Source organism: Lithobates pipiens, unplaced genomic scaffold, assembly GCF_037356315.1.
Source record: "Lithobates pipiens isolate NorthernLeopardFrog02 unplaced genomic scaffold, aLitPip1_a1.2 Scaffold_13, whole genome shotgun sequence".
NCBI classification, from domain to species: domain Eukaryota; kingdom Metazoa; phylum Chordata; class Amphibia; order Anura; family Ranidae; genus Lithobates; species Lithobates pipiens.
Genome location: NW_027507718.1, coordinates 332,979,453 through 333,005,728, shown reverse-complemented (window position 1 = coordinate 333,005,728; position 26,276 = coordinate 332,979,453). Strand labels below are relative to the sequence as shown.

At 39.3% G+C, this 26,276-nt stretch overlaps 1 protein-coding gene across 1 annotated transcript in view; it reads left to right on the top strand.

Moving 5' to 3' along the window:
- Positions 1-26,276, top strand: part of SLC10A7 (solute carrier family 10 member 7) — a 303,157-nt gene that overhangs the window by 260,479 nt on the left and 16,402 nt on the right. The window contains exons 8-10 of the mRNA XM_077476993.1: positions 12,032-12,197; positions 15,233-15,284; positions 17,634-17,707. Of these exons, the coding sequence (XP_077333119.1) occupies positions 12,032-12,197; positions 15,233-15,284; positions 17,634-17,707 (292 nt within the window). The remainder of the gene's footprint in view (positions 1-12,031; positions 12,198-15,232; positions 15,285-17,633; positions 17,708-26,276) is intronic.

Below are 26,276 nucleotides of genomic sequence, written 5' to 3'. Positions count from 1 at the left end.
GAAACCTTAATAACATACCAAAATGTTATATGCATGATCAGATTTTTGATGCTACATTTCTTTCCAGAATCCTTTAGTCAGTAACTGGGTAGCGTGCTACCCATGAGTTCCAGGAGAAAGTAAATTTAGGTAGGTTTTGTGATTTCAAAGCGAAATATTTTTCATAAGTGTATTGTGATTGAACGCTTTGCATCACCTCAGAAATATTGGGAGCTTTTGTGCATGGTAGTTTTGCCGCAATAAGAATATGTGTAGTTACGGGTCTGAACTGTGTGGGAGCAGAGTGAATACCTATGTTAAGTAAAGCCATCTGTGGTGTCTGGGGAATAAGACCCATGACTTTCGTTATTGGGGAGAAAACTTCTTTCCAGGAGCTTCTTACTCCTTTGCACCTCCAAAGTATGTAAAAGTGCCACCCTTTTCCCCACATTCTCTCTAACAAGTGGGAGAAGATGCTGGGTAAATCAGGGCTAGTCTAACTGGCGTTAGGTAGGTTCTATACAGTATCTTCAACATCAGTTCCCAGTGGTTCACACAGTGGGAGTAGCGAAAGTGAAACTGAATCGCTGTTTGCCACTCTCTTTCTGCGTGTATGTCCTTTTCCCAGTTTTGCATATTGGAAGATTTTTGAAAGATTCCTTTATATTGGAGTAGATTGTAGAACCACGACAGCCCTTTTGGTTTGTAATGGCTGGACAATAGGTATGTCCAAGTTTTGCTGTGTACCCTATAGTGTATATTTGGGTTGCACTTGTGAAAGTGAGTAATTGGAACATGAGAAAAGGATGCCAGACTAGGTTGTTTGGATAACAATTCTTTGTCAATATCTTATTTTGTAACCATTATTGAATTTTTATATTGGGTATTACGTACTCGTACATTTGTATTGGCGATCAGTACATTTGTCCAATGTGTCCTGGGGAACTATTGAGTGTAGCTTACTCCATGCTTGTAATGTGGCATCTATAGAGGGAAAGGCCCTATAGTTTAATTTTATATGTGTCAAATGTGGAAGTAACAGGGAGGGCAAATGTCTATTACCTACCTTGTGTTTTTTCGATTTGAAGCCGTAGTTTATCTGAGAGTGGGTGAAACCATGCTTTGGTATGGTCTAGATGGGCAACGTAGCGGTAATATTTAAGATTGGGAAAATTTACTCCCCCTGAAAGTTTTGTGTTTCAGTAGTAAGGGGAGTGACATTTTGGCCATCTTACTTCCCCATATGAATTGTCTAAATAGTTTGTCAACAACTTTAAAAAAAGCTTTCTGGTATTAATATTGGTATGATTCTGAAGTAATGTATCATTTTTGGTAGAAGAATCATTTTTATAGCTACGATTCTCCCCAACCATGTCAATTCAAAGCTTGCTATATGCTGCAAGTCTTTCCTATTTGTATCAAGCAATTTAGAAAAGTTTGAATTGTACGTGGAAGTTGATGGGGACGTTAGAGTCACCCCTAAATATGGTATTTTGCTAGTTACCCATTGAAATGGAAATTTTACTTTAGGTTGGTTTTTCAGTGTCTGTGTCAAGCCTATGGGCATGATATAACCAGACAAACTATGTAAAGATTTCTAACCTTAAAGTAGTTGTAAACCCTTACAACACACTTTAATCTACAGGTAAGCCTATGTAGCGCTGGCTCCTGATGAGCAGGCGCTATTGTTTTTGTAAAGTAAAGTTGCCTGAAGCCACAGTTGGGCTTCGGGATTATTTCTTTAAATTTCTGGTTTCAGTACCAGTCCAGCTGGGTTGCACTGGGTTCTCCTTGACCGCAGGTGTCGCTGTCACCGCCGGCAAGAGTACAAATGCAGTCTAGCTGGATGCATTGAATGCCACTTATATCTCAGAACCAGCCCAGTGGGAGTGTTTTCCTGCTGTGCATTCTGGGCGGGTGGTATTTAAGGTACTGATGCCATGTTGGCGAGAGATTACTTTGTCTGTTTGGTTCTGGTGGTCCTCCTGATCCAGCCCCATGGCCCTCCTGGCCTGGGGTGCAAAACTATGCATCCTGTGTCTTGGGACTGGGTGGCCCGAGGCGACGCAACTGAAGGGATAAGCCCGAGCGATTTTCGAAGCCTACTGATCAAGGGATGGTCCGGTGCCGTCTCATCAAAAGGGAGAGGCCCAGCAACTGAAGGCTGGTTTTTCTGACGGAGCCTGGAGACTTAGTCGAAGGACGCAACCTGGATCAACACTCATACGGTATCGCCTGAGAGAAACTGGTACCGTATGTCAGTTCTTTAAATTTATCCACATCCCTCACTAACGCTCAAGTGCATCTCACAAGTCTGTGGCAGAGACTTTACCGAGCATCCCACCGGCTGCTTGAATCCAGTTGTGAAACAGTTTTATTCTCTGGATGCTCTTAATATTTTCACTTTGCAATTTAAGTGCCTGAACTCACCCCTAACCCTCTACCCTCCATTAAGAGACTTTGTGTTTTCTAAAATAACCCAAAAGAGGATTCGGTGTCAGTTTCAACATTCTTTGGGCCATTTACCATGGGATCCTCAAGACGGAGAAGCAAGCAGGTGAGGTAACGGTAAGCCCAAACCAAACCAGCAGCTCCCTCGGGGGTCAGTGCTACGTGTGGGGGCTTGAGTCCGGGATTTGCCATTACTTCTCCCAACTAAAGAGAACTGTTTGTGTGGAATTTACACTGTAGAGGGTTTTTTTTTTTTTTTTTTTTTTGGACTGCGCCATTTTTACAAGGGGTTAATTACGGGTCACTGCCTGGTGCGTAGACTGTGGGCTGAGTTGAGAAAATCCCGCGAGTTTCGTGACCGGAGGAACCAGTGGGAGGAGTCTTGCCTGTTCTTTTCCTGCACGAGGCACCGCATGAATGTGTCGAAGGAGAAAGAAGGAAGAGTCTGATTCGGTTTCTTTGCTAAAGAAAAATGGTCCGGATGCCAGGAACACCGTCCATCGTGGGACCCAGGATGCCCTCAGTGGGAAACACCACAAGTGTGAGACTGCCTGGGACTCTGCTTACGGATGCAGGAATTCGCCTGAGACCGCAGGGGCGTTTTGTACTGTATACGACGGGAGATGTCGAGGCCCTGGGATTGCTCTGCAACAAGTGCGAGGGACTTGGTCGCAAGTCTCCGGCTGTTTTCACTGTAGTTACCTGGTACACAGTGATACCACTGTCAGTCACTTTACAGGATTGGTGACTGTCAGGTGTGTGCAAGTTACCTGATGCACAGTGATACTATTGTCAGTCACTGTACAGGATGTGTGTATGGGTTAACCAACGCACCGTGATACCATTGATAGTCAGTGTAGTGGGTTACTTCCTTTACGCTTTCATGCCATCTTCTACTCCTGCACATAAGTGCTTGTGACAGACCTTTATTTTATGTTTTATATTAAAGAGCAATTTATGATTAAATGTTAATGACATAGAATTTTCACAGTGTGCCCGTATATTCTACCAGTTTGAACATTTTTCAAAGAAGCACACCAAAACCCACTGTTTTCCATGAATAAATAATGAAAAGCATGTCTGCACATTATCATTCATGCATTCTCTAGTTACCCAGCCACTGATTAACCCTTGTGTAGTTGTCAGTAACAAGTTGCCAACTCTGTGACACAAGCCAAGTTTGTATAGCACTACTGTTGTTGGCAGCTGCTTTTCAGAGTTCTCTAAAATATTCAGAGGATGCTGTAATCTGCAGTGCTGTGTGCAGATAATAAATTACTGAACATATTGTTTCTGTGATGCTAAGCACTACAGATTATTGTACAAGTATGTGGTTTTTTAGTAGCACTTTCCCCACCTTTGTGAACAATGTCAAATTGTAGTCCGAATATAAACAGAAGCAGCTTTTTATCTGTTATCCTTGTACAAACCTTTGAAAAAAAAAAAAAATATATATATATATATATATATATATATATATATATATATATATATATATATATATATAGTGCCTAATAAAGGTCGACCGATATTTGGCCTTTTCTAAGAAATCATCATCGGCCAATTATTATGCAAATTAGGCCGATTGTAAGTGCGGTGATCGGAGGCAGGGCCGGGCGAAAATTTTCACCGGGCCGCCTATCTTCTATTCAGAACGACTGCTATCACAGCCGCTGTCTGCTGACTTTTTTGGTGGAGGAAGTCGGCCACGGGGGCCACCGATTGGCTGTTACTGGCCACGCTGTAGTCTAGGAGTTGTAGTCCAGAGACAGAGGTGGGGCGCGTCAAGGGACGAATGGAGCTCTGTCTTCTCTCTGTGGCCAGGGGAAGGGCCGGAACAGATTCGGGAGCATTCCGCTGTGGGCACTGATGAGGTGGCAGTGAAGGACATTGTTAGGTTGAACTGGTGGGCACTGATGGGCTGCACTGAGGCATTTTTCTGGGGCCCTCTCTGCAGCGGGGGCCACCAGCCCCCCAAATTCTGCCCCCCTGTGGGAAGCTATAGTGCCCACTTCTGCCAACTGCTGTATGGCTGCTGGGCGGCTGGTTTCTTTGACCAGGGTTTCCAGTTGTCAATTCTAGTACAGGCAAATTATAAGAGCGGGTATGCACTGGGTTTGAAGCGCACCACTTTTTTCTTTTTTTTTTTTTCCTGGTTTGCTGCAAGAGCATAAACACCAGAATTTCTAGTCTTTAAAGGCTTAAAGCATGACGTAAGGGTTAATTCAAATTCCAAGGCTTCACAATTTTGTTGAGTTGCTTTATCATCACAAAATTTGTCACAAATGTAGAATTGTGTTTCAGGCAATTCTATCATCAATTATACTTTTCTGTATAATGATACTAGCACACCCATTCGTTTACAGTGAGTTACATTATTATTATTATACAGGATTTATATAGCGCCAACAGTTTGCGCAGTGCTTAAAAAAATTAAGGCAGACATTACAGTTGCATTACAATTTGGTACAAGAGGAATCAGAGGCCCTTGCTCATTAGAGCTTACCATCTAAAAAGGAAGGAAGCTATAAACGAACCTGCCTCTTGAAGAGCGCTACTGTTTTAGAGTGAAGTTGCTGAGCAGACCTGTCTGTGGTGGCAGTGTGTGTTGCAGACACTTATTCTGAAATCATAATTGATATTGCTAAATTGATGCAAGTCCTGACCCTTCCTAAACAAACATCAGTGGTGGCATTGTTGCGTAAGTGACAGCATGGTGTGCGGTTGACCAGTCCGTCGTCACAAGTTAGAGAGGAGGGCAGGGATCTTTTCCCTTTTGAATACTCCTTAAAGTGGGGTACCCCCTAAAAAAAAAAAATTAAAAGTCAGCAGCTACAAATACTGCAGCTGTTGGCTTTTAATAATCGGACACTTACCTGTCCCGGGTTCCAGCGATGCGGGGGAACGAAGCCCCCCCCTCGCTCCCCGCTCCGCTCGTGGCGCCGTCATGCATACTGTGGGCACCCGGCTGTGGCTTCACAGCCGGGCACCCACTGCGCATGTGCGAGCGGCGCAGGGCGCCGTGATACGCCGTACAGTCACCTGGGACACGTGACAGGTCCCAGGTGAATGTGTGGCGCGAGGGGAAGTGATGTCACCAGCCCGGGCAATGAAGAAGGCAGACTACGAGGGACCCCCTAGCAACCGGTATTTAGAGGTGAGTAAAAATTTTTTTTTTTGCCAATTATTTTTTTTTGATTTTTTTTAAGAATTTTAAGTAGTTTTATTTTTTGGGGGGCAACTCCACTTTAAGCAATCCAAGTTCGGAACATCCATTTAATAAACCCTAACAGTGGTATTTGTGCATAAAAAAAAGTGCATCCGTCATTACATTTTTTTGTGATACGGCACTGCGTTACTGACAATTTCACGGTCATGCAACACTGTACCCAAATACATTATTATTTGCACGATAAACAACAAAAGACCGACAATTATGGGAAAATATATATTTTTTACTTTTTGCTCTAAAATACATCCAATAATTATTATTATTTTTTTTTAAATCAAATTTCTTCAATTTAGGCCAATGTATTCTGCTACATGTAAAGAATTAGATAGTGAGCTATGGCGCTAAAACCCAATGTGTATTTAACCTATGGAGGTCTATTCATAAAAATATATATAAAATTAATTTATAAGTGTTGCAATACGGTACTAGAAATTTTTTTGTTTTTATATAAAGAAAAAAATGCTATAATCAGTGTGTGCAAATACGTGCTGACACTACTGTAACCCATAAATATGATTTGCTTATAATGATAGTATCAAAATTCATAAAAATTCATAAAAAACATTCGAGAAATTATGCAAAATGATTAATCCCAAAAAAACATACAAGAGATTGTGCAAAATAATTAATCCCAAAGAACGTCCTTGTGCATAGAAAAAACTTTCAAAATCGCATTCTGGGATCGCTGGAAAGTCCCATACAGTAATGTTCCAGGTAGTGGTAATGGTAAAGTGACTAGTGCAAAAGTGCCAATCCTCAATTCAGAGAAAACACTCGTCCCCAGTGTGCCACTCAGTGTTGTGGTAATGTGAATGCTCTCACCAGATATTGTACCCCTATGGGGTTGGATGGGCTTTCACAGTATGAGCCACTGTGCTGCTAACTGGATACTGCTGCTGGTGCGCTGGGGGAATGTTCACTCTTCACTTTATATGTACTCCGTTGTCATATACATTGAGGGAAGAAAAACATGTCCATGGTGCAGTACGTTTGAACAGCTTTTTATTTAATTGTATAAAAGAAAATTACTCACATTTGCTAAAGAAAACCGTTCGCGTTTGAGAACAGATAAAAACAAACTCCGCCGCCCGCTGCTGGCTATGGGAAGGGTGCACGTACGTAGCCACGCCCTACGCGTTTCGTCAGAGTGACGTCTTCTGGAGCGGCCATATAGGTGCACCTTCCTGTTTAAGTAGGGTGCAGTGCTCCACTGCGTGTGCGCGGATCGAACAGCGCCATTTTGGATGTGGGAATCCCCTATGTCACGATCCAATTACTCCTCCTCTGATGTGTGTATCACACATTCTTCCTATTGGAGGTATATCGCTGCTTTATTTTATATATATAATGGCGTTTCCCCTACACCTGACGTATTTGCACACACTGATTATAGCATTTTTTTCTTTATAAAAAATAAAATAAAATTCTAGCACCGTATTGCACTTATAAATTAATTTTGTATATATTTTTATGAATAGACCTCTATAGGTTAAATACACATTGGGTTTTAGCGCCATTGCCCACTATCTAATTCTTTACATTTAAACCTCTCCCCCCCCACCTTTAGGGGGTGGAGGATCTAGGCAAAGGCAGCTCCAACCCTTGTAAACCTCACAATTCACAGTAGTTTTTACTTTAATTTAATTTTATTTTAATTTCTATTTGTCTTAGTCACACATAGAGTGGAAAGTCCGTAGCGCGACTCTATTTATCTATGTATTCTGCTACATGTTTTTGGTAAATCCCAATAAGCATATATTGATTCGTTTACGCAAACCTTATAGCGTCTACAAACTATGGGATATATCTTTTTGGAATTTTCTTTTTATACCAATAATGGCAGCGATCAGCGACTTGTAGGGACTGCAATATTGGACAATCGTACACTGACACTTTGCGGGAGCCAGTGATACTAATAGTGATCAGTGCTAAAAATATGCACTGTCGCTATACTAATGATACTGGCTGGGAAGGGGTTAAACATCTAGGGCGATCAAAGGGTTAATTGTATGCCTAGCCAGTGTTTTTGTGTACTCTGCTGCTTTGCAGGAACACAAAAATACTTTTTTTTTTTCCCTTGTCAGAACTGTGATCTCCCTTGATTACCTAAGCAGATCTCTGTTTTGTGTGCATTACCAACAATCTTGCCATCTTTGTCATTGAGCCATTAAACCAGCACTTTTCCATGTTGTAGAAAAGTATGTTGATATAACATGTATACAGATTTCCAGCCATAGTAGAACTGAAAGATTAGTGAATGCTGAAGAGAATGCTAAAGCTGTTTTCCACAGGGAAGTGGCTGTTTTTAGGCTTGAATACTGTTATGAAAATGTACATATAAAGAAACTAGGAGTAAAATTATCATCATGCCATACATTTTGCCTATGGTTCTTAAATGAATGTTTGGCTGCTTGCCAGAGTTGCCAGCTCTGTCCACATGTTGGTATGATTATTAAGGGTTCTTACTGTCACCACTGAACATTTTATTTATTTTACATTACAAACAATGAAGCATAAGAGATGAGACTATCTTGCTTGACTTTGCATTGTCTGACAGCAGGGGCAGCAGCTGATAAGTGGAGCTGGGTGCTCAGTTGTAAGGTGTTTTCCCAAATAAAAGTAAAATAGCCAGTGTTTTTTCCCATAACCCTAAAAAGGCATTGTATTTAACCGGTTCCCGACCAGCGCACGCCAATGTACGTCGGCAGAATGACACGGGCAGGCATATTGGCGTACAGGTACGTCCAATCTTCAATGCCGCCCTGCCATCTCGAGCATACCCGTGATCGTCTCACGGGACGGCTGAATGGAGAAATGCCATTGTAAACAGCATTTCTCCATTCTGCCTAGCAACTAGTGACGCTGATCTCTGCTCCATGTGATTGGAGCAGAGATCAGTGTTCACTAAATGAAAGCCCAACCCCCCACAGTTAGTAACACACCCCTAGGAACACTTAACTCCTACACTGCCACCCACTGGTTAACCCCTTCACTGCCAGTGTCATTTACACAGGAATCGCTGCATTTATATAGCAGTGATTGCTGTATAACTGACAATGGTCCCAAAAATGTCCGATGTGTCCGCCATAATGTCGCAGTCGCAATAAAAATCGCTGATCGCCGCCATTACTAGTAAAAAAAATTAAATAATAAAAAATGATTAATAAAAATGCAATAAAACTATCCCCTATTTTGTAAATGCTATAACTTTTGCGCAAACCAATAATTGCTTATTGCGATTTTTTTTTTTTTACCAAAAAATATGTAGAAGAATACGTATCAGCCTAAACTGAGGGAAAAAAAATGTTTTTTTTTATATATTTTTGGGGAATATTTATTATAACAAAAAGTAAAAAAAAATGCGTTTTTTTTTTTTTTTCAAAATTGTCGCTCTATTTTTGTTAATAGCGCAAAAAATTCAAATCGCAGGGGTGATCAAATACCACCAAAAGAAAGCTCTTTTTTGCTTTTAGAATTACAGTATTTGATTAGTTAAAATGAAAATAGATTAATGAAATTGGCTATTCAAACTGAGTGCTAGTATGCGTCTAGAATCTTGGAGACTAGAATAAAACAGCAAAACTGGCTTCTCTTGAACGGGAAAGTGTGGGTGGGAGAATTTTATTTTTTTTCATTTTTTTTTTCAGTAGCAGATAGGCTAATCAAAGAAAAAAAAAAAGGGATCCATCTATGGCCAGCCAATGTGGCTACACTTTACCAGCAACAGCTTCAGAAAACCTGCATTAAGACTGAGACTTATTGGCAGGCAGAGCTCTGATACCTTCAGTTAATGTCTTTTACTATAATGGGCTGTCTCACTATCCAATAGAAACAAGCAGGAGATCACTTCAGCATGATTAGGAAGTGTTGTAGTTTTGCTGGTCAGAATAGCTTGGCATTTCTCTATATCTGCAGCATTTCTGAAGCTGCTGCAGGTACAGTAATTCACAAAAGTGGGTACACCCCTAACATTTTTGTAAATATGTTATTATATCTTTTCATGTGACAACACTGAAGTGACACTTTGCTACAATGTAAAGTAGTGAGTGTACCAGAACTTCACAGGTTGCCACTGGAGCTCTCTTCCATTCCTCTATGATGACATCACGGAGCTGGTGGATGTTAGAGACCTTGTGCTCCTCCACCTTCTGTTTGAGGATGCCCCACAGAACCTCAATAGGGTTTAGGTCTGGAGACACGCTTGGCCAGTCCATCACCTTTACCCTCAGATTCTTTAGCAAGGTAGTGGTCGTATTGGAGGTGTGTTTAGGGTCGTTATCATGTTGGAATACTGCCCTGCGGCCCAGTTTCCAAAGGGAGGGCATCATGCTCTGCTTCAGTATGTCATAGTACATGTCAGCATTCATGGTTCCCTCAATGAACTGTAGCTTCCCGTTGCCAGCAGCACACATGCAGCCCCAACCCCAGACCATGACACTCCCACCACCATCCTTGACTGTAGGCAAGACACACTTGTCTTTGTACTCTTCACCTGGTTGCCACCACACACACACGCTTGAGACCATCTGAACCAAATAAGTTTACCTTGGTCTCCTTAGACCACAGCACATGGTTCCAGTAATCCGTGTCCTGCGTGCTTTTTTGTGCATCATCTTTAGAAGAGGCTTCCTTCTGGGATGACAGACATGCAGACCAATTTGATGCAGTGTGCGGTGTATGGTCTGAGCACTGGCAGACTGACCCCGACCCCTTCAACCTCTGCAGCAATGCTGGCAGCACTCGTACATCTATTTCCCAAAGACAACATCTGGATATGGCGCTGAGCACATGCACTCATCTTCTTTGGTTGACCATGACGAGGCCTGTTCTGAGTGAAACCTGTCCTGTTAAACCACTATATGGTCTTAGCCACTGTGCTGCAGCTCAGTTTCAGGGTCTTGGCAATCATCTTATAGCCTAGGTCATCATTTTGTAGAGCAACAATTCTTTTTTTTTTTTTTTTTTCAGATCCTTAGAAAGTTCTTTGCCATGAGGTGCCCTGTTGAATTTCCAGTGACCAGTATGAGGGAGTGAGAGCAAAAACACCAAATTTATCACACCTGCTCCCCATTCACACCTGGGACCTTGTAACACTAACAAGTCACATGACATCGGGGAGGGAGAATGGCTCTCATTGGGCCCAATTGGGACATTTTCACTTAGGGGTGTACTCACTTTTGTTTCCAGCGGTTTAGACATTAATGGCTGTGTGTTGAGTTATTTTGAGGGAACAGCAAATTTACATTATTTTACAAGCTGTACACTCACTACTTTACATTGTTATACAAGCTGTACACTCACTAATTTACGTTGTTATACAAGCTGTACATTCATAACTTTACATTATAGCAGTGTCTCATTTTGTCAGTGTTGTCACATAAAAAGATATAATAAAATATTTACAAAAATAGGAGGGTGTACTTACTTTTGTGAGATACTGTATGCGCAGGCATCTCTAGCTGCCTGCACTTTATTCCTGCAGCAGTCCTTCTGTTTTTTATTCTAGAAACAGTGTTTTTAAACTTTAATTGGTTAGTTTCTCACTGCTGATAAACCAGTCTAGGAACTGTCCACTGTTTTTTTTACAGTTTGTCTTATCCTTCAGCATGCTCAAACAATTCTGAGACTACAGTTTTCTGCTTTTAAAGTTTAAAGGCACCGACTGCTAACCAAACCCTCCCCCATGCTAATTAATTACTCAGGTGGTGATTAATTCTTTTCCTCTGCATTAATTTTTTGGAAAATAAAAGAAATCAAATGGCATTTATCTTTAGATTTATGAAAACTCCAGATATTCAGACGTTGAATTATTTAAACTCCCCTAACACATACACTTTTGCTTTTCAAGCATAAGTTATAATTTAATTAAAAACTTCTGGCGCATTCCTGGCGTTTTAAATATTAAAGTGTTCCATGGATCACTTTCGATTATGTGCCGTCATGAAATTCCTGAAGATGTCACAAATTTAAGGTTCCTGAAGTTGCACTCAGAATTGTCTGTTGATGCAAGAGGGATTGTGATAATTACACACATCCATTAGTATCAGCAGAGGAGATAAACATCAGGGAGTCTTAATGGGCTTGTCTCGGTGACAGCCGGCAAAGAACATTTGACATAATTAAGGATAGATTTGATTCAGTTGAAAATATACTCTCATTATAGGTGCCCAGTGGAAGTTGCACTAAAATTGTTAAATTCCCCAGAATAAGACTGTGGCGGCTGGGAAGCTTTTGAAATCCGCTGTGGCAGTCATTGGAATTATTCACTTCTCTTTATGTCTTTCTGCTGTCAAGTTCACTTTGTGTCGCCCATGTTTGCTCTTACTGTGAACACTAAAAAAAGGCAACCTGTTGGCTTCTCTGTTGCAGATTGTGCGGAGGTACATCAAGGACTGGCTGGAGAGGAAGAAACCTCCATTTGGTGCGATTAGCAGTTGTGTCCTTCTTATGATTATCTACACAACCTTCTGTGATACCTTCTCTAACCCAAATATTGACCTGGACACTTTCAGTTTGGTTGTTATTGTATTTATCAGTACGTATAGAAACCATATATTTGTCATTTTATTTTCAGTTGTTGCATGAAGGTTTGATGAAAGCCAAAAGATAAATGATTCTTTCTTTTGTATAATAGATCAGTTCTCCTTACCATTGCCTAAAGAGAAGCCTGTGGCTCCATTTTTATTTTATTTTTATGTTGCCTATGGCAGCCTCACAGCAGGTGCTTAGTGCATCTCAGTCTTAATACCTGTTGGACCATGCACTTTACATACAAGTGATACTCGAAAAATTTGAATATCTTGCAAAAGTTCATTTATTTCACTAAAGCAACTTAAAAGGTGAAACTAATACATGAGATAGATTCATTGCATGCAAAGCAACATAGTTCAAGCCGTGATTTGTCATAATTGTGATGCTTATGGCTTACAACTCATAAAAAACCCCAAAGCCACAATCTCAGAAAATTTGAATATTGTTAAAAGGTACAATATTCTAGGCTCAAAAGTAAGTAGCTAATTAAGCCATAACACCTGCAAAGGGTTGCTGAGCCTTTAAATGGTCGCTGAGCCTTTAAATGGTCTCCCAGTCTAGTTCAGTAGGAATCACAATCATGGGAAAGACTGCTGACCTGACAGTTGTGCAGAAAACCATCATTGACACCCTCCATAAGGAGGGAAAGCCTCAAAATTGAATTGCAAAAGAAGTTGGATGTTCCCAAAGTGCTGTATCAAAGCACATTAATAGAAAGTTATGCGTTAGGGAAAAGTGTGGAAGAAAAGGGTGCACAAGCAACAGGGATGACCGCAGCCTGGAGAGGATTGTCAGGAAAAGGCCATTCAAAAGTGTTGGGGACTTTCACAAGGAGTGGACTGAGGCTGAAGTCAATGTATCAAGAGCCACCACACAGACGGATCCTGGACATGGGCTTTAAATGTCGTATTTCTCTTGTCAAACCTCTCCTGAACAAGAAAAAAAAAAAAGTCAGAAGTGTCTTATACAGGCTAAAGAAAAACAGACCTTGTCTGTTGCTAAGTGGTCCAAAGTCCTCTTTTCTGATGAGAGCAAATTTTGCATCTCATTTGGAAACCAAGTACCCAGAGTATGGATGAAGAATGGGGAGGCACAAATGGCAAGATGCTTGCAGACCAGTGTGAAATTTCTGCATTCTGTGTTGATTTGGGGAGCCTTATCTGCTGGTGTTGGTCCACTGTGCTTTATTAAGTCCAGGGTCAACGCAGCCATCTACCAGGAGATTTTGGAGCACTTCATGCTTCCTTCCACAGACGAGTCCTATGGGGGATGCTGACTTTATTTTCTTTTCCAGCAGGACTTGACACCTACCCACGCTGCCAAAAGCACCAAAACCTGATTTAATGACTGTGGGATTACTGTGCTTGATTGGTCAGCAAACTCGCCTGACCTGAACCCCATAGAGAATCTATAGGGCATTGCCAAGAGCAAGATGAGAGACATGAGACCGAACAATGCAGAAGAGCTGAAGGCCGCTATTGAAGCATCCTGGTCTTCCATAATGCCTCAGCAGTGCCATAGGCTGATGGCTTCCATGCCAAGCCACATTGAGGCAATAATTGCTGCAAAGGGGCCCCAAGTATTGAGTACATATGCATGCTTATACTTTTCAGAGGTCCAATATTGTTCTGTGTACAATCCTTGTTTTATTGATTGCATGTAATATTCTAATTTTCTGAGATTGTGGATTTGGGGTTTTCATGAGCTGTTATCCATAATCATCACTATTATGACAAATCACGGCTTGAACTATGTTGCTTTGCATGTAGTGAGTCTATGTCATATATTAGTTTCACCTTTTAAGTTGCATTAGTGAAATAAATTAACTTTTGCACGTTATTCCAATTTTTCAAATATCACCTGTACACAAGAACTGAAAAAAAACGTATATTGCCTAGCATACACAACTTTCTTCATATGTTTGACATTATTTTTAATGGTTGTAGTGTAGAATGTTGCTCAATTGAATATCCACTCCTGAACCCATTCTAGTATTATTGAGAAGTCCCAATCAAAGAAAAAGAAGAATGTCTACATATTTATTTCAATAGGGGCAATTGGCTAGGAAGGCTAGAATTTCCTTCAATTTGAGATTTTCTTGCACTTCATTTGTGTCTACAAATAAATAAGAGAAGGAAGTGGAACACCTATGGCAAAAACTGAGATTTTAGCTTTGGATATACTTTAGGCTGCTGGGAAAGAACAATATTCACTTTTTGACACTTAACGCATATTAAGGTTCAGAGGAAAGGAATAACTTTCTTTGCTATTCTCAAATTCGCATTTACACAAGGATTAATGTATCCTTTTGAAAGCCTTGTTTTCTATAATGAGAACACACCAACTTTGTGTCCACTGAATATCTCATGTCATTTTATATTTTTTAAAGTCATGGGCATATTTTTAAAATGGGTTTGAGGAGGTGACTGTGCTATGTTATTTAACCACATTAGAGAAAAATAGGGTAATCTGTATCACTTTTCTATCTTGCAAGGTTGTATAAATGTCATACCTAGATAAAAATACTCATATTTTGGCAAGTTAAACTGCTCCCATATATGTGTATTAGCTATTTACCTGAAATTCAGCATTTTAATAATTGAGTATAATCTGCATATGGTAATAGCTTAACTTCCTGGGTGACTTAACTCTATATCTGTAAAGTAAGTCGCGTTTATCAACATACATGCCAGTAGCTCCAGTACTAGATTAAAAAAAAAAGTGAACTTTTCTCTATATAGATATGAAGATGCTACCCACATAGGCCTATGCAGTTTAGTAAAGCCAGGCTGCCAGACAAAAATGCTTTTGTTTTTATGTGTTTATGGCATTTCACATTCTCAGGAGCCTAGCTCTCAAAACTGATCTGAAGTCTGAGTCTTCTCTTATTTGGCCAGTCGTTGTTGGCACTTGCTTTATCATACACTTTTACATGCAATTAAGCAAATTTGGCACCTAAAAGTATTAGATTTGTTTTACCGATTTATACACCTATTTTGTGTGCAGCAGTAAAAGTAATACTTATATTTTATTTTGCAGTATTTTTTATTCAGCTAGCCTTCATGCTTTTAACATTCCTGTTTTCTACTAGGTAAGTCCCCATGTTGTTATAATTTATTATAAGTAATGTGACACATATTTATGTTGTTTCAGAGGCAGTAACTACTAGTATTACCATATGGTGTTTTTTATTTACTTTATTCTTCGTATAACATAAGGGTAGTTTTTTTGTTACTTTTATAGTCACAACTTTCTGTTCTAGTCTAGCTTCACATATGCGCATTACTGTAACACGTTGTAAATTGTGCATTTTACCATGCAATACTGCAGTCGATGGTAACACACTATTAGCATTGCAATATTGAAAAAAAAGGGGGGGGGGTGGAGGGAAAGACAAACAAACAATACCTGAATGCCAGAAACATTCTTTATTAGCACAGCAATATATAGAAGGCTTTAGGTATCACTCAGACAGAAAAAAACGCCAAAAAGATCCAAAAGAAATGTATCAAAAAATACCTTGATTAAAATTACTATCTCTAACCCACAGTTTAAAAAAAAAAAAAAAAAAACAATTATCATTCATCACATCTCCAGTAAGGAAGCAATGCATAGAATTTTCAGCTAAACAATAAATGTAATTTTAAAATTCTCCTAATATATCAAATTATATCTAAATGTGTATTTAGCATACAGTCTCTGAATAACATGAAGACAACCAATTATAATTTAGAAAAAAAGTAGAGAGCACACGAAAATGTCACTATACAAATTACAAATCAAAATAATATTGTAATCCTGCAGGAATATCAACCAAGAGGATCAACTTATTAAGAAGTTTCAGAACCTAATGAATGCAAAGAACCCCTCAAAGCTTAGTTATACATTACAGGGTTCCATGGTAAAAGTGGATTACATATAAATAGTGCCTCAAACAAATGTCCACTAGAATAATATAACTGATATACTTGGCATTTTATTCATGCAGGACAGTTCCCAAAGAAGTTGACCTCTCCCACATTGTACACGTGAATATGTGCATATATAGCAAGGCATGCACGTATTAGGGAAACTCGCAGATTTGCTGTAAACACCATCCATAAGAGAGCACATAGTAGTAGACATCCCAATGAAGTATCACTCCTTATGCTGTAAATACATATTGGGCTACAAAACCCTTCTGTGCCAGCAAGAAAAATACCTCCTCCGTGTATAAGAATTGTACAATTGTATGTGTTAAGCCTTGTACAGTGATGTTTGGAGGGAATAGCATCTTACTGAAACTACTGCAGAAAAGTGTGCAATACATATGCCTTAAAGAAACCACGTTCTAAGACATATTAGCATCCAGCTATCCAGCCTGCTGGAGAAAATTGCCACACGACACACTGGTGTTTGTCTTCTTTACCCACATCCTCTGGGACAAATGTATTTGTCTCTTATTTCCTCCAAATGGATTATGTGTTAAGTAATACCAGCATGTTTTCTGGATATGGGCTTCGCGCTGGATGGGGAGATGTACAGTATATACTACAGGTCTTTGTGTTTTGATCATTGCCTGGCATGGATCTTTTTAAATGAAGCTCCATGGATAATAATTCCTGCATAGCTAGATGTTCTACTTAATGTCATGCCTTATACCATGTAGTTCCTTTGGGCATGTGGACTTCATACTTTTGTGCTGTCGTTTTTGTAGTGTTTTTCTTCTTTTTTTTTTTTTTGCCCAAGGCACATGAGAACAGTTATATATGGTTTGGTTGAACTATTTGTTTATTTCAGGTACTTATATAGCGCCTTCAATCTACGCAACGTTTTACATATCTATTGAACATTTACGTCAGTCCCTGCCCTTAAGGAGCTTACAGTCCAAGGTCGCTAACTCAAAATTTGTATATACACATACTAGGGCCAATTTAGACAGGAGTCAATTACAATACCAGCATATCTTTTGACGTATGGGAGGAAACCAAAGTACCTGGAGGAAACCCATACAGGCACAGGGAGAACAAGCAAACTCTAGGAAGGTATTTGAACCAATGACCCTAGTGCTGCTAGGCGGATGTGCTAACCAGCCACTGTGCTGCCCATTATTATGTTATATTACTATTTGATAGAGGAGGTTAATAATGGATACCCAGTAAAGGATCCAGTATATTGAGAGATCATATCAATTAATCATTCCCAATTATCACTGCTGGATGGCACAGTCTAGTCACATAAAGATCCTTCCTCCATAATAAAAGTGAAATTTTGTTATAAAAAAGATAATAATTTTCACTTCATCTTGATCCAGGTGAAAACTCAAATTTGCCAAAATAATTAATCTCCAATCATATTAGTCTTTATAAAATATACTAAGATAAATATATGTATGTGTGTATATGTGATAACATTTTTTCAAATGAAAAGCCATAAAAAAAACTTTTCTTTTCTTTTACAGTAAAAAAAGTGGTTTTACGCCAGCAGACACAGTGGCAATAGTATTTTGTTCAACACATAAATCGCTTACCTTAGGTAAGTACATCAATATGTCAAAAAATGTAAATTCTGAAAGGGGAATAATCAAGAAGAAGCGGTAGAGGTGCAAAAAGCACAGATCAACGGAATAATACAATAGAATCAGGTAGATTCTTGCATTGCAGATCTTGAGATACAGCTACCAGTCCAGCGAAGAGTAGTGAGCAGTACAGTAATGACAACAGCAAATCTTATACTGAATCATATGAAACTAACAGTGCTAACACTAATCACTGTCTTCTCCCGGCGGGGACAGCTGCTCTTACCCCCTTGCAAGAGAGAAGACAATGTCCCAGTAGGAAGGATTCCCGCATCAACGCTGTGTTGATGGGAAAATCAGGAAAATGTATTTCCTGCAACCCGTGGTTTCAGAAAAGCAATTCGCTCTTTGTATGGCCAGCCTTACATTCTCACACTGCAGATATACAGCTGTGTGGCTCAAGGCATTGAGTTGCCTATGAACAGGAAGTGTACTGCTTTTTTTAAGGAGGAATTTTAAGATGCATGATAAATCTTTCAGGGTACTGTTTAGTCAAAATTAACATTTCTAGATGCTCCCTATAAGATAGCAAATCAATTGTTGGGTTCAGTTCCACTTTAACAATCAGTCCCTCTCCACATTGTTGACACTGTAAAGGTAACACAGGCTGTAGAGTTTTTTAAATGACTTGTTCGCTAAGAATAAACTGAAAGGCAAATTGTGCAATGACCTGTATAATTCATGTACTTTAGTGATACATAGCAAAATATAAGGCTACATTCGCATTAGCAAGTAGCGCTGGTGCAAATGACAGCGGCAGAAAGAAATCTGCTGATTTCTGCAGTTGTCTCTGTCACCTTTTACCAAATTGCCATTGCTTTGTCTCAGGGTTGCTTTGGAAACTATTATAGAACCTAGTAGTATGTATGGTAACCCTATAAAACGTTAGCAGTCTCCTTATAACTTGCTTGCTGTGTAGCAGGGCCAGTAGTATATTTTTAATATAAATCGGCAGTGCCTCTTAAACTGCCAATTAAGTAGAGGTCACTTGTCAACATTAAATTTGCTGTGTGTTATCCCATTCTTGATCTATACACAGGATCTGCTATACTAGAGGCTTGCACAATCCTTCTGTTGTCTGGACCGCTAGACAATTATTTAAACTTTTGGCCTTTATGTTGCACGTGAAATGGACTATGGTGCCTGAAAATATTGGCAGTGGGGATGTTGTGTATTCATATATTGATGATATTGATGATCTTCCTTTAAAATGCAGTTGATGGCTCACTTTGAATGGCAAGCTTTCTGAATAAAAAAAACTGAGAGGATCTGAAGCTTTTTAATTGCTTTTTGTTCAGTTGGTCCACCTCAGACACAAGCTTTTATTTATTTAAGGCCCTTATGTACACATCTTTCTCCTGCTAAACAGTAAAAAGTCTGCATCAAATTAGGAATCATTGAAGTGTATGATAAATGTCAGCACTGTACACAGGAACGTACAACAAATGTGTACAGACAGACTTGGCTATACACTGCGGTTTTTTTATGTTTATTGTTATATATAGTAATATCTCTATGCCTGACAGTATTAGGGAATAACTACGCTAAATAGCAATAAATATAAACTGTTAACCTATAAGTGAATGTCAGAAGAAACTATGACCCTTTCTTTAAAAATATACTGTTGGTGGAGTCCCTCTGATAGTAACAACAAGACTCTCCTAGATAAAGTAGTTCTAATGGCTAAAGATTTTATGTCCCCCCTCAGCCTCATAAGCCCAATCACGATCCAGCAATGTGCATGAGAGTAGCGGCTCTCACAGGTTTCTCACTTCTCATTGGCTTCGTTGCTGTCAATCACAGCCAGTGAGATGGGGGTTGAGGTCACATCCTCTGTGTATTATGGAGCAGCTTATCTTATGAAGCAGCTTGCTGTGGGGGCACTCGGCAGGTAGGAAGGGCCCAGAGTGGCAGTTGTGGGGACCCGAGAAAAGCATTCTGAGCATGTCAGTATAACATATGTTATTTCAGGGCTCGACAAAACCCGGGCGCCAGGTCGCATTGGCGACTAGAAATAGCGACCTCGCGCCTGGGGCAGCACAGCTGGGGGTATCCTGTCTCTGTGGACCCCCCCCAGCGTGATCGCGTCGGGCCGTTCCGCCGATGGCCGAAAATTTAGGCCGCGGCTTTGAGGCCTTCTGCGGTCCTATGATTCCTTATGGAATCTGGCGCCCTCTTGTGGTCGCCGTTGGTATGACAAACCAGCAATGTTAATGAAGCTTCCTCTGCCTGTTTTATATTACCTGCCTCTTCTTCCCTTTATTTAGAACCCCCTAAACATTATATATATTTTTTATTCTAACACCCTAGATAATAAAATGGTGGTTGTTGCAATACTGTCTGTCACACCGTATTTGTGCAGCGGACTTACAAGCGCACTTTTGTTGGGAAAAATAATTTGGTTAATAAAAAAATAAGACAACAGTAAAGTTAGCCCAATTATTTTTTGAGTAAATTGATACCCAACATGTCACGCTTCAAAATTGCACCCGCTCATGGAATGGCGACAAACTTTTACCCTTTAAAATCTCCATAGGCGACGTTTAAAAAAATTCTACAGGTTGCACGTTTTGAGTTACAGAGAAGGTCTGGGGCTAGAATTATTGCTCTCGCTCTACCGATCACGGCGCTACCTCCTATGTGTGGTTCGAACACCGATTTTATATGCGGGCAGGACAGGGCGCGTTTAAAAATTATTATTTTTTCTGCTTATTTTAACTTTTTTTTTTTTTCACTGTTCTTTTAAAAAAAATGTTGTGTCACTTTTATTCTTATTACAAGGAATGTAAAAATCCCTTGTAATAGAAAAAGCATGACAGGTCCTCTTAAATATGAGATCTGGGGTCAGAGAGACCTCGGATCTCATATTTACACTAAAATGCAATTGAAAAAAAAATTGTCATTTGAAAAAAATAAATAAAATGTCCCTCTAAGAGCTATGGGCAATGACTTGGAGACGGGGGGGGGGGGGGGGGGGGGCGACGGCGCTGCTATCTTCCCCTCACTCGTCTCCATGTCAGGCCAGGGACAGGTCCGTATTGCCGTCACGGACCTGGCTCCTAACTTTTTAAGCTGGCTCCTAGATTCCAAGCAAATTTGTCAACCCCTGTGTTATTTAAAAAAAAAAGACCTTTAAAAACCTTGTAATCACAGGCAAAATAAATAAAAGGACCAGTCACACTGGTATGCTGTGGTAACTTGAATTATTGCATGTTTCTGCTATGCAAAGCAAGGCACCGCTTCTATGTGCATTGTGGTGTGCTGTGTTTCTATTTAAAAAAAAAAGGAGAGTTATGTTTTTATTCTATTAAGATGTTTTTGATAGTCCATTCACAATGAATGGGTGGACGTAATACTTAATGCAGAACATGTTAATGTGCAACACAATGCGTGTTAAAGCACCGCAAGGTGCCCTCATAAATACACCTGCCTGTTGATTCAACTGCAGGCATGATTGGTTCTCTTAAATAAATATGGCCATGATTTGGGGCAGTTTGAAAAGCTAGCTCATTCGTGGAGTAACTGCCAGCAAAATCTCCATATGTTCTCCAATTTCTGCTTCGTCCAGTGCTCTGTTTCTGCTCCCAACCCAGAAACATACCGATAATATAATTTGCTTCCTTCTAGACTGGTCTGTGTATGGTGATACTGTAGGGACTTTAGTGGAAAAAGTTTTTATATGTATTGTATATATGATGTTGTATAACATGTTAGGGGAGGAGAAAAAACTTTTGTTGTTACATTTTGTGTCTACTGACCAAACATATAGTCCATGGTGCTTAATTTTTCTGTTTCTGTTCCACAGATAGTTCCATCTAAAACACACAAATGTGATTCATTTATTTTATTAGTACTGTTGCCATTGATTGATTAGCATGTGGTATTAGTACTTTTTGTCTATTGATTGATTGCAGATGAAGTGACTGTTTGACCTTTAATTATGAGGCACCACATTGAAAATGACATTGAGCTATAGCTTCTTGTAATCCAGCTGGAATACCCAGCAGGAAACCATTTGGAGTTCATTCAGGATGATTGAGAATGCCTCGAGAAAACTCTCTACTGTCACTTGTGCTTCTCAAAAGATAACCCATCCTGCATTGCTCATGCACGCTGATGCTTTGCATGTATTATAAATCCTGGAAATTATGTGTGTCTTGTCAGACAACTACAAGAATACCCACACACAGATTATGTACGTTGTATGTAAATATACTTAAAAAATAACTCTACTCAGAACTTTTTGGGAGATAGATAGAATCTGGAAAGCCTATAACTTGGTGAGTTTATCTGTTAAGCCTCGTACACACGATCTGTTTTTCCAGCGGGAATTGTGTGATGGCAGGCTGTTGGCGGAAAATCCGGCCATTTGTACAGCCCATCAGACAATTGTTGGCTAACTTTCTGTGGACAAATGTTGGATGGCAGGTTTAAAAATTTTCCGCTGTCAACGGTCTGTTGTTGGATTTTCCCAGTGTATGTGCGCAAATCCGTTGGACAAAAGTCCAAAGTACAAACACACATGCTCGGAAGAAAGGACGAGCCAGAAGCGGTCGGTCTTGTAAACCAGCATTCGTAATGGAGAATTAACATTGGTGATACGGCAAATTATGAAATCTTTAAAGGCAGCGCACATTCACTTCTTCTTTAATGGGATAATAATGAAGCTGCTTACTGGTGATACTGATGGAGTTCTGCAAAATGTATTTTTAAAGGCTTTTATTTTCTAGTGATATCAAGAATAATATTTTTGTTTTTGGGCAAGTTACCACAACACCATTATCCCGTAGTTTTTAGTATCAAAGATACAACTATGTTGGTGTCCCTTGTTAATTTTACATTGAGTGTAGGCAGTTACATTTAAAAAAATACAAACTATCATTTGAAGTAAAACACATAGCCAAATATTATTATTCTCCACAATTTTTTCATTGTGCATTAAAAAAGGAAAACAAATACAATTAGACATGCCATCTGCCAATAGAACTTAACTCAAAAATGCATTCTATGCATCCAAAAATATATCAAATCATTATTCAACCAAAAAATAAAATAAAAGCCTCATGCATGTGTCCAGCTTCTTAATATAGGGGGTCAACAATGCCAAAAGTTGGTGAAAGCAGGTGTCCGTCATCCATAATTCCAAAAATCATCTGGATTATTCTCCTGGAGTTCCAACAGCAAAGGCATAATTGGTCACAATTAATAAAGCAACCAATTTTTGGTCCAAGAAATCATCATCCTCCTCCTGTTCCTGGACTGGACTTGGGTCAAAGCAATAACTCCAAGGCCAGTTATCTCCTCTGATTCTGCAACATGTCTGGTTGATGAACGGCCATTTAGAAACAAACTGAAAAGCACAAAACGAAAAGCATGAATCAACACTCGCCAAACTTCTACTAACACAAAATTAGCAGAAGGAGCCCAAAGGGTGGCGCATGACAATTGAACTAACTCTTTATCAGCTTGTAGTACATCTAGCACATTACTATGTTCATGTTTGTTGGCCGACAATTTCTTGCCGTTTGTATGCAAGACAAGTTTTGGGCCAACACCCTTCGGACAAAAGTCTGAGGCTTAGTCTGTGGAAAATCCGATCGTGTGTACGAGGCTTTAGGACATTTTTACAACCTCTCCTGAACGATTTAACGATTTAACTTGACAGATAGTAACCCACATTTAACCCCTTGCCGACCGATGATATACCGATGATATATGTCGGCAGAATGGCATGTACAGGCATATTAACGTACCTGTACATTGCCCTTTAAGACGGCATTGTGGGAGCATGCACACAGCGAGCTTCATGAGTGAGATCGCAGGTCCCGCGGACTTGATGCCATTGGCGCAGATTAAAAAAAAAAAAAAAAAGTCAGTATTCCAAAAAGCAGATTTTGAAGTGCAAAGGAGGGATTTGGGGTCTTTTAGACCCCCGATCCCTCCTTAAAGTGTACATGTCGCATAATAGGCATACTGTCACAAGGGATGTTTACATTCCTTGTGACAGCAATAAAAATGATCAGATTATTTTTTTTTATTTTAAAGGGACAGTGTTAAATAAAAAATAAAAATAAGAAAAAGTTTTAAAGAGCCAGCGAGCTCACACACCAAAGAAAATACGTATGTCACACCCGCTAATGTAAACAGTGTTCAAATCACATATGTGGGGTATAACTGCGATCGTTGGGGCTCTGTAACTCGTAACAAGTAACCGTTAAAATTTTAAAATTGTTGCCTATGGAGATTTTTAAGTACCGTAGCTTGTCGTCATTCCACGAGTGCATGCAATTTTAAAGAGTAACATGTTGGGTGTCTATTTACTTGGCGTAACATCATCTTTCACAATATGCAAAAAAATTGGGCTAACTTTGATATTTTTTAATTCAAGTGTATTTTTTTCCAAAATTGCATTTGAAAGACCACTGTGCATGACTCTAGGGTCTTTACTAAAATAATATGTATAATGTTTGGGGGTTCAAAGTAATTTTCTAGCAAAAAATACTGATTTTAACTTGTAAGCAACAAGTGTCAAAAATAGCCTTGGTCTTGAAGTGGTTAATGCAAAGTAAAAGCATAATGTGCTAGTATGCATTGCTATAAAAATCTACAGAACCTAACTTGTTTGTAACCAAGGGACTGCCTGTATGTTGCTAAAAATCTTCCTAAATCAGACTATTGTCTAAATAGGTGTGCAGAGAGGTGCAGGAAAAATAATAAAACTTGTGCAGAAATATCTTTTGTGTTAATTTTGGAGGAAATGTAAAGAGAAATAAAGGGAAGCAGTTATTTTGCAGTCATTAATGTCTTTACAAGCAAAAAGATGCATGAAATCCTGCTCACTGATGATTTTGTAATTCTACTCTACAAAGGAATGAATCCCACATAGTTACGTCCTTGAATTCTGTGACATATTCACAATGTCATATGAGTAGGTGCTGTGTCACAGAATTGAATGTCTGCCTTCTGAACTACAGAGGTGCTTAGAGGAGGAGTTTCAATGTGCCAGGTCGGTACAGGAATCCCTTCTTGCAGGCAGCAAGGTACCATGGGATATATAGTACTTTAGAAATTGAAAGTAAACGGCAAAGGAGAAGCTGCAAAGCATGCAGGGCATCCACAAATTTGTGGAAAGAGATGACCAGCAGACAGGCAGCACTCACAACATGAAAGGAGATTTTTCAAGTAAGCTTATATGAGATTGTCAAGAATAAAATATTATAAAAGAGTGTACTATAAAATTATCAATGCCTGCCCAAATAGTACACCACTCTGCGCTTTTGGAAACCAATATGCAAAATAAGAAAACAATATGAAATAAAAATATGATTTTAAAGTGGTACTCTACTGACGTAGAATATCCACTCTACAGCTGCTGCTTTTTTTAAAAACATAGAAAATATACAAAAAATTGCAACTTTTAAAAGAAGTCCACTTTTTCATATATAGCAGCGCAGGCACACTCTTAAATTTTTTTTATATAAAGTGAGTTCATTAGAATTTTTGATCAGTGTCCAGAAAAGAAGGTGCTTATTCTATCCGTTCTTTGTTGTGATTAAACTGCAGCTTCCACCATAAAAGTTCACCACTTGTGGGGCACACACGATCCCCTTTGGGGATGCACTCACCGAACACCAAGATCAAAAAAGCCTTCCTGTCTGACAGACAGGAAGTTCCGGGTGAGAGGTGAGTTGGGAGAAAGTAGAGAGGAGACGTTGCTGGAAGAGGCAGAAGAGGAGAAAACTGGATTCCAACAAGAGACATCTAGTGGGCATAAGAAGCATTGTTGATTGGCAGTTTAAAGGCTTTTTTGATCTTGGTGTTCGGTGAGTGCATCCCCAAAGGGGATCGTGTGTGCCCCACAAGTGGTGAACTTTTATGGTGGAAGCTGCAGTTTAATCACAACAAAGAACGGATAGAATAAGCACCTTCTTTTCTGGACACTGATCAAAAATTCTAATGAACTCACTTTATATAAAAAAAATTTAAGAGTGTGCATGCGCTGCTATATATGAAAAAGTGGACTTCTTTTAAAAGTTGCAATTTTTTGTATATTTTCTATAAGAATAAAATATTGATTGTATTGCTTTTACAATGCTGATGTTATAAAATGAAAGTGTGTGTGCTGTGACTATAGACTTCCTTTAACTGAAAGCTTATTGAATGAATGCAGTCTGACTGCCAGCAGCGTCACCACATCAGAGCTAGTATGTGACCAACTCTTGCTGCATTTATTACAGCTTCTTTCTTGGCAAAAACAATATATAGAATTTCAAACCAAAATTCTTAGAAAAATTCCTTCTGGTAAAATAAAAAAATTAAAAAATTCTTAGGAAAATAATGATTTAGGAAAGTTTGTTCTTCGAATTATTAGTGGGTCAAATCGATGTTTAATTTCAACTGCTGTGATGAGCAAATGGAAAAATATTCTGGAACAAATGAATTTTTTACATTGTATGTAGTTTTCATTCAGTTAAGTCTATTCATTCAAAAATCAAAAAAAAAAATCTTTAAAATTTTCGTAAGATT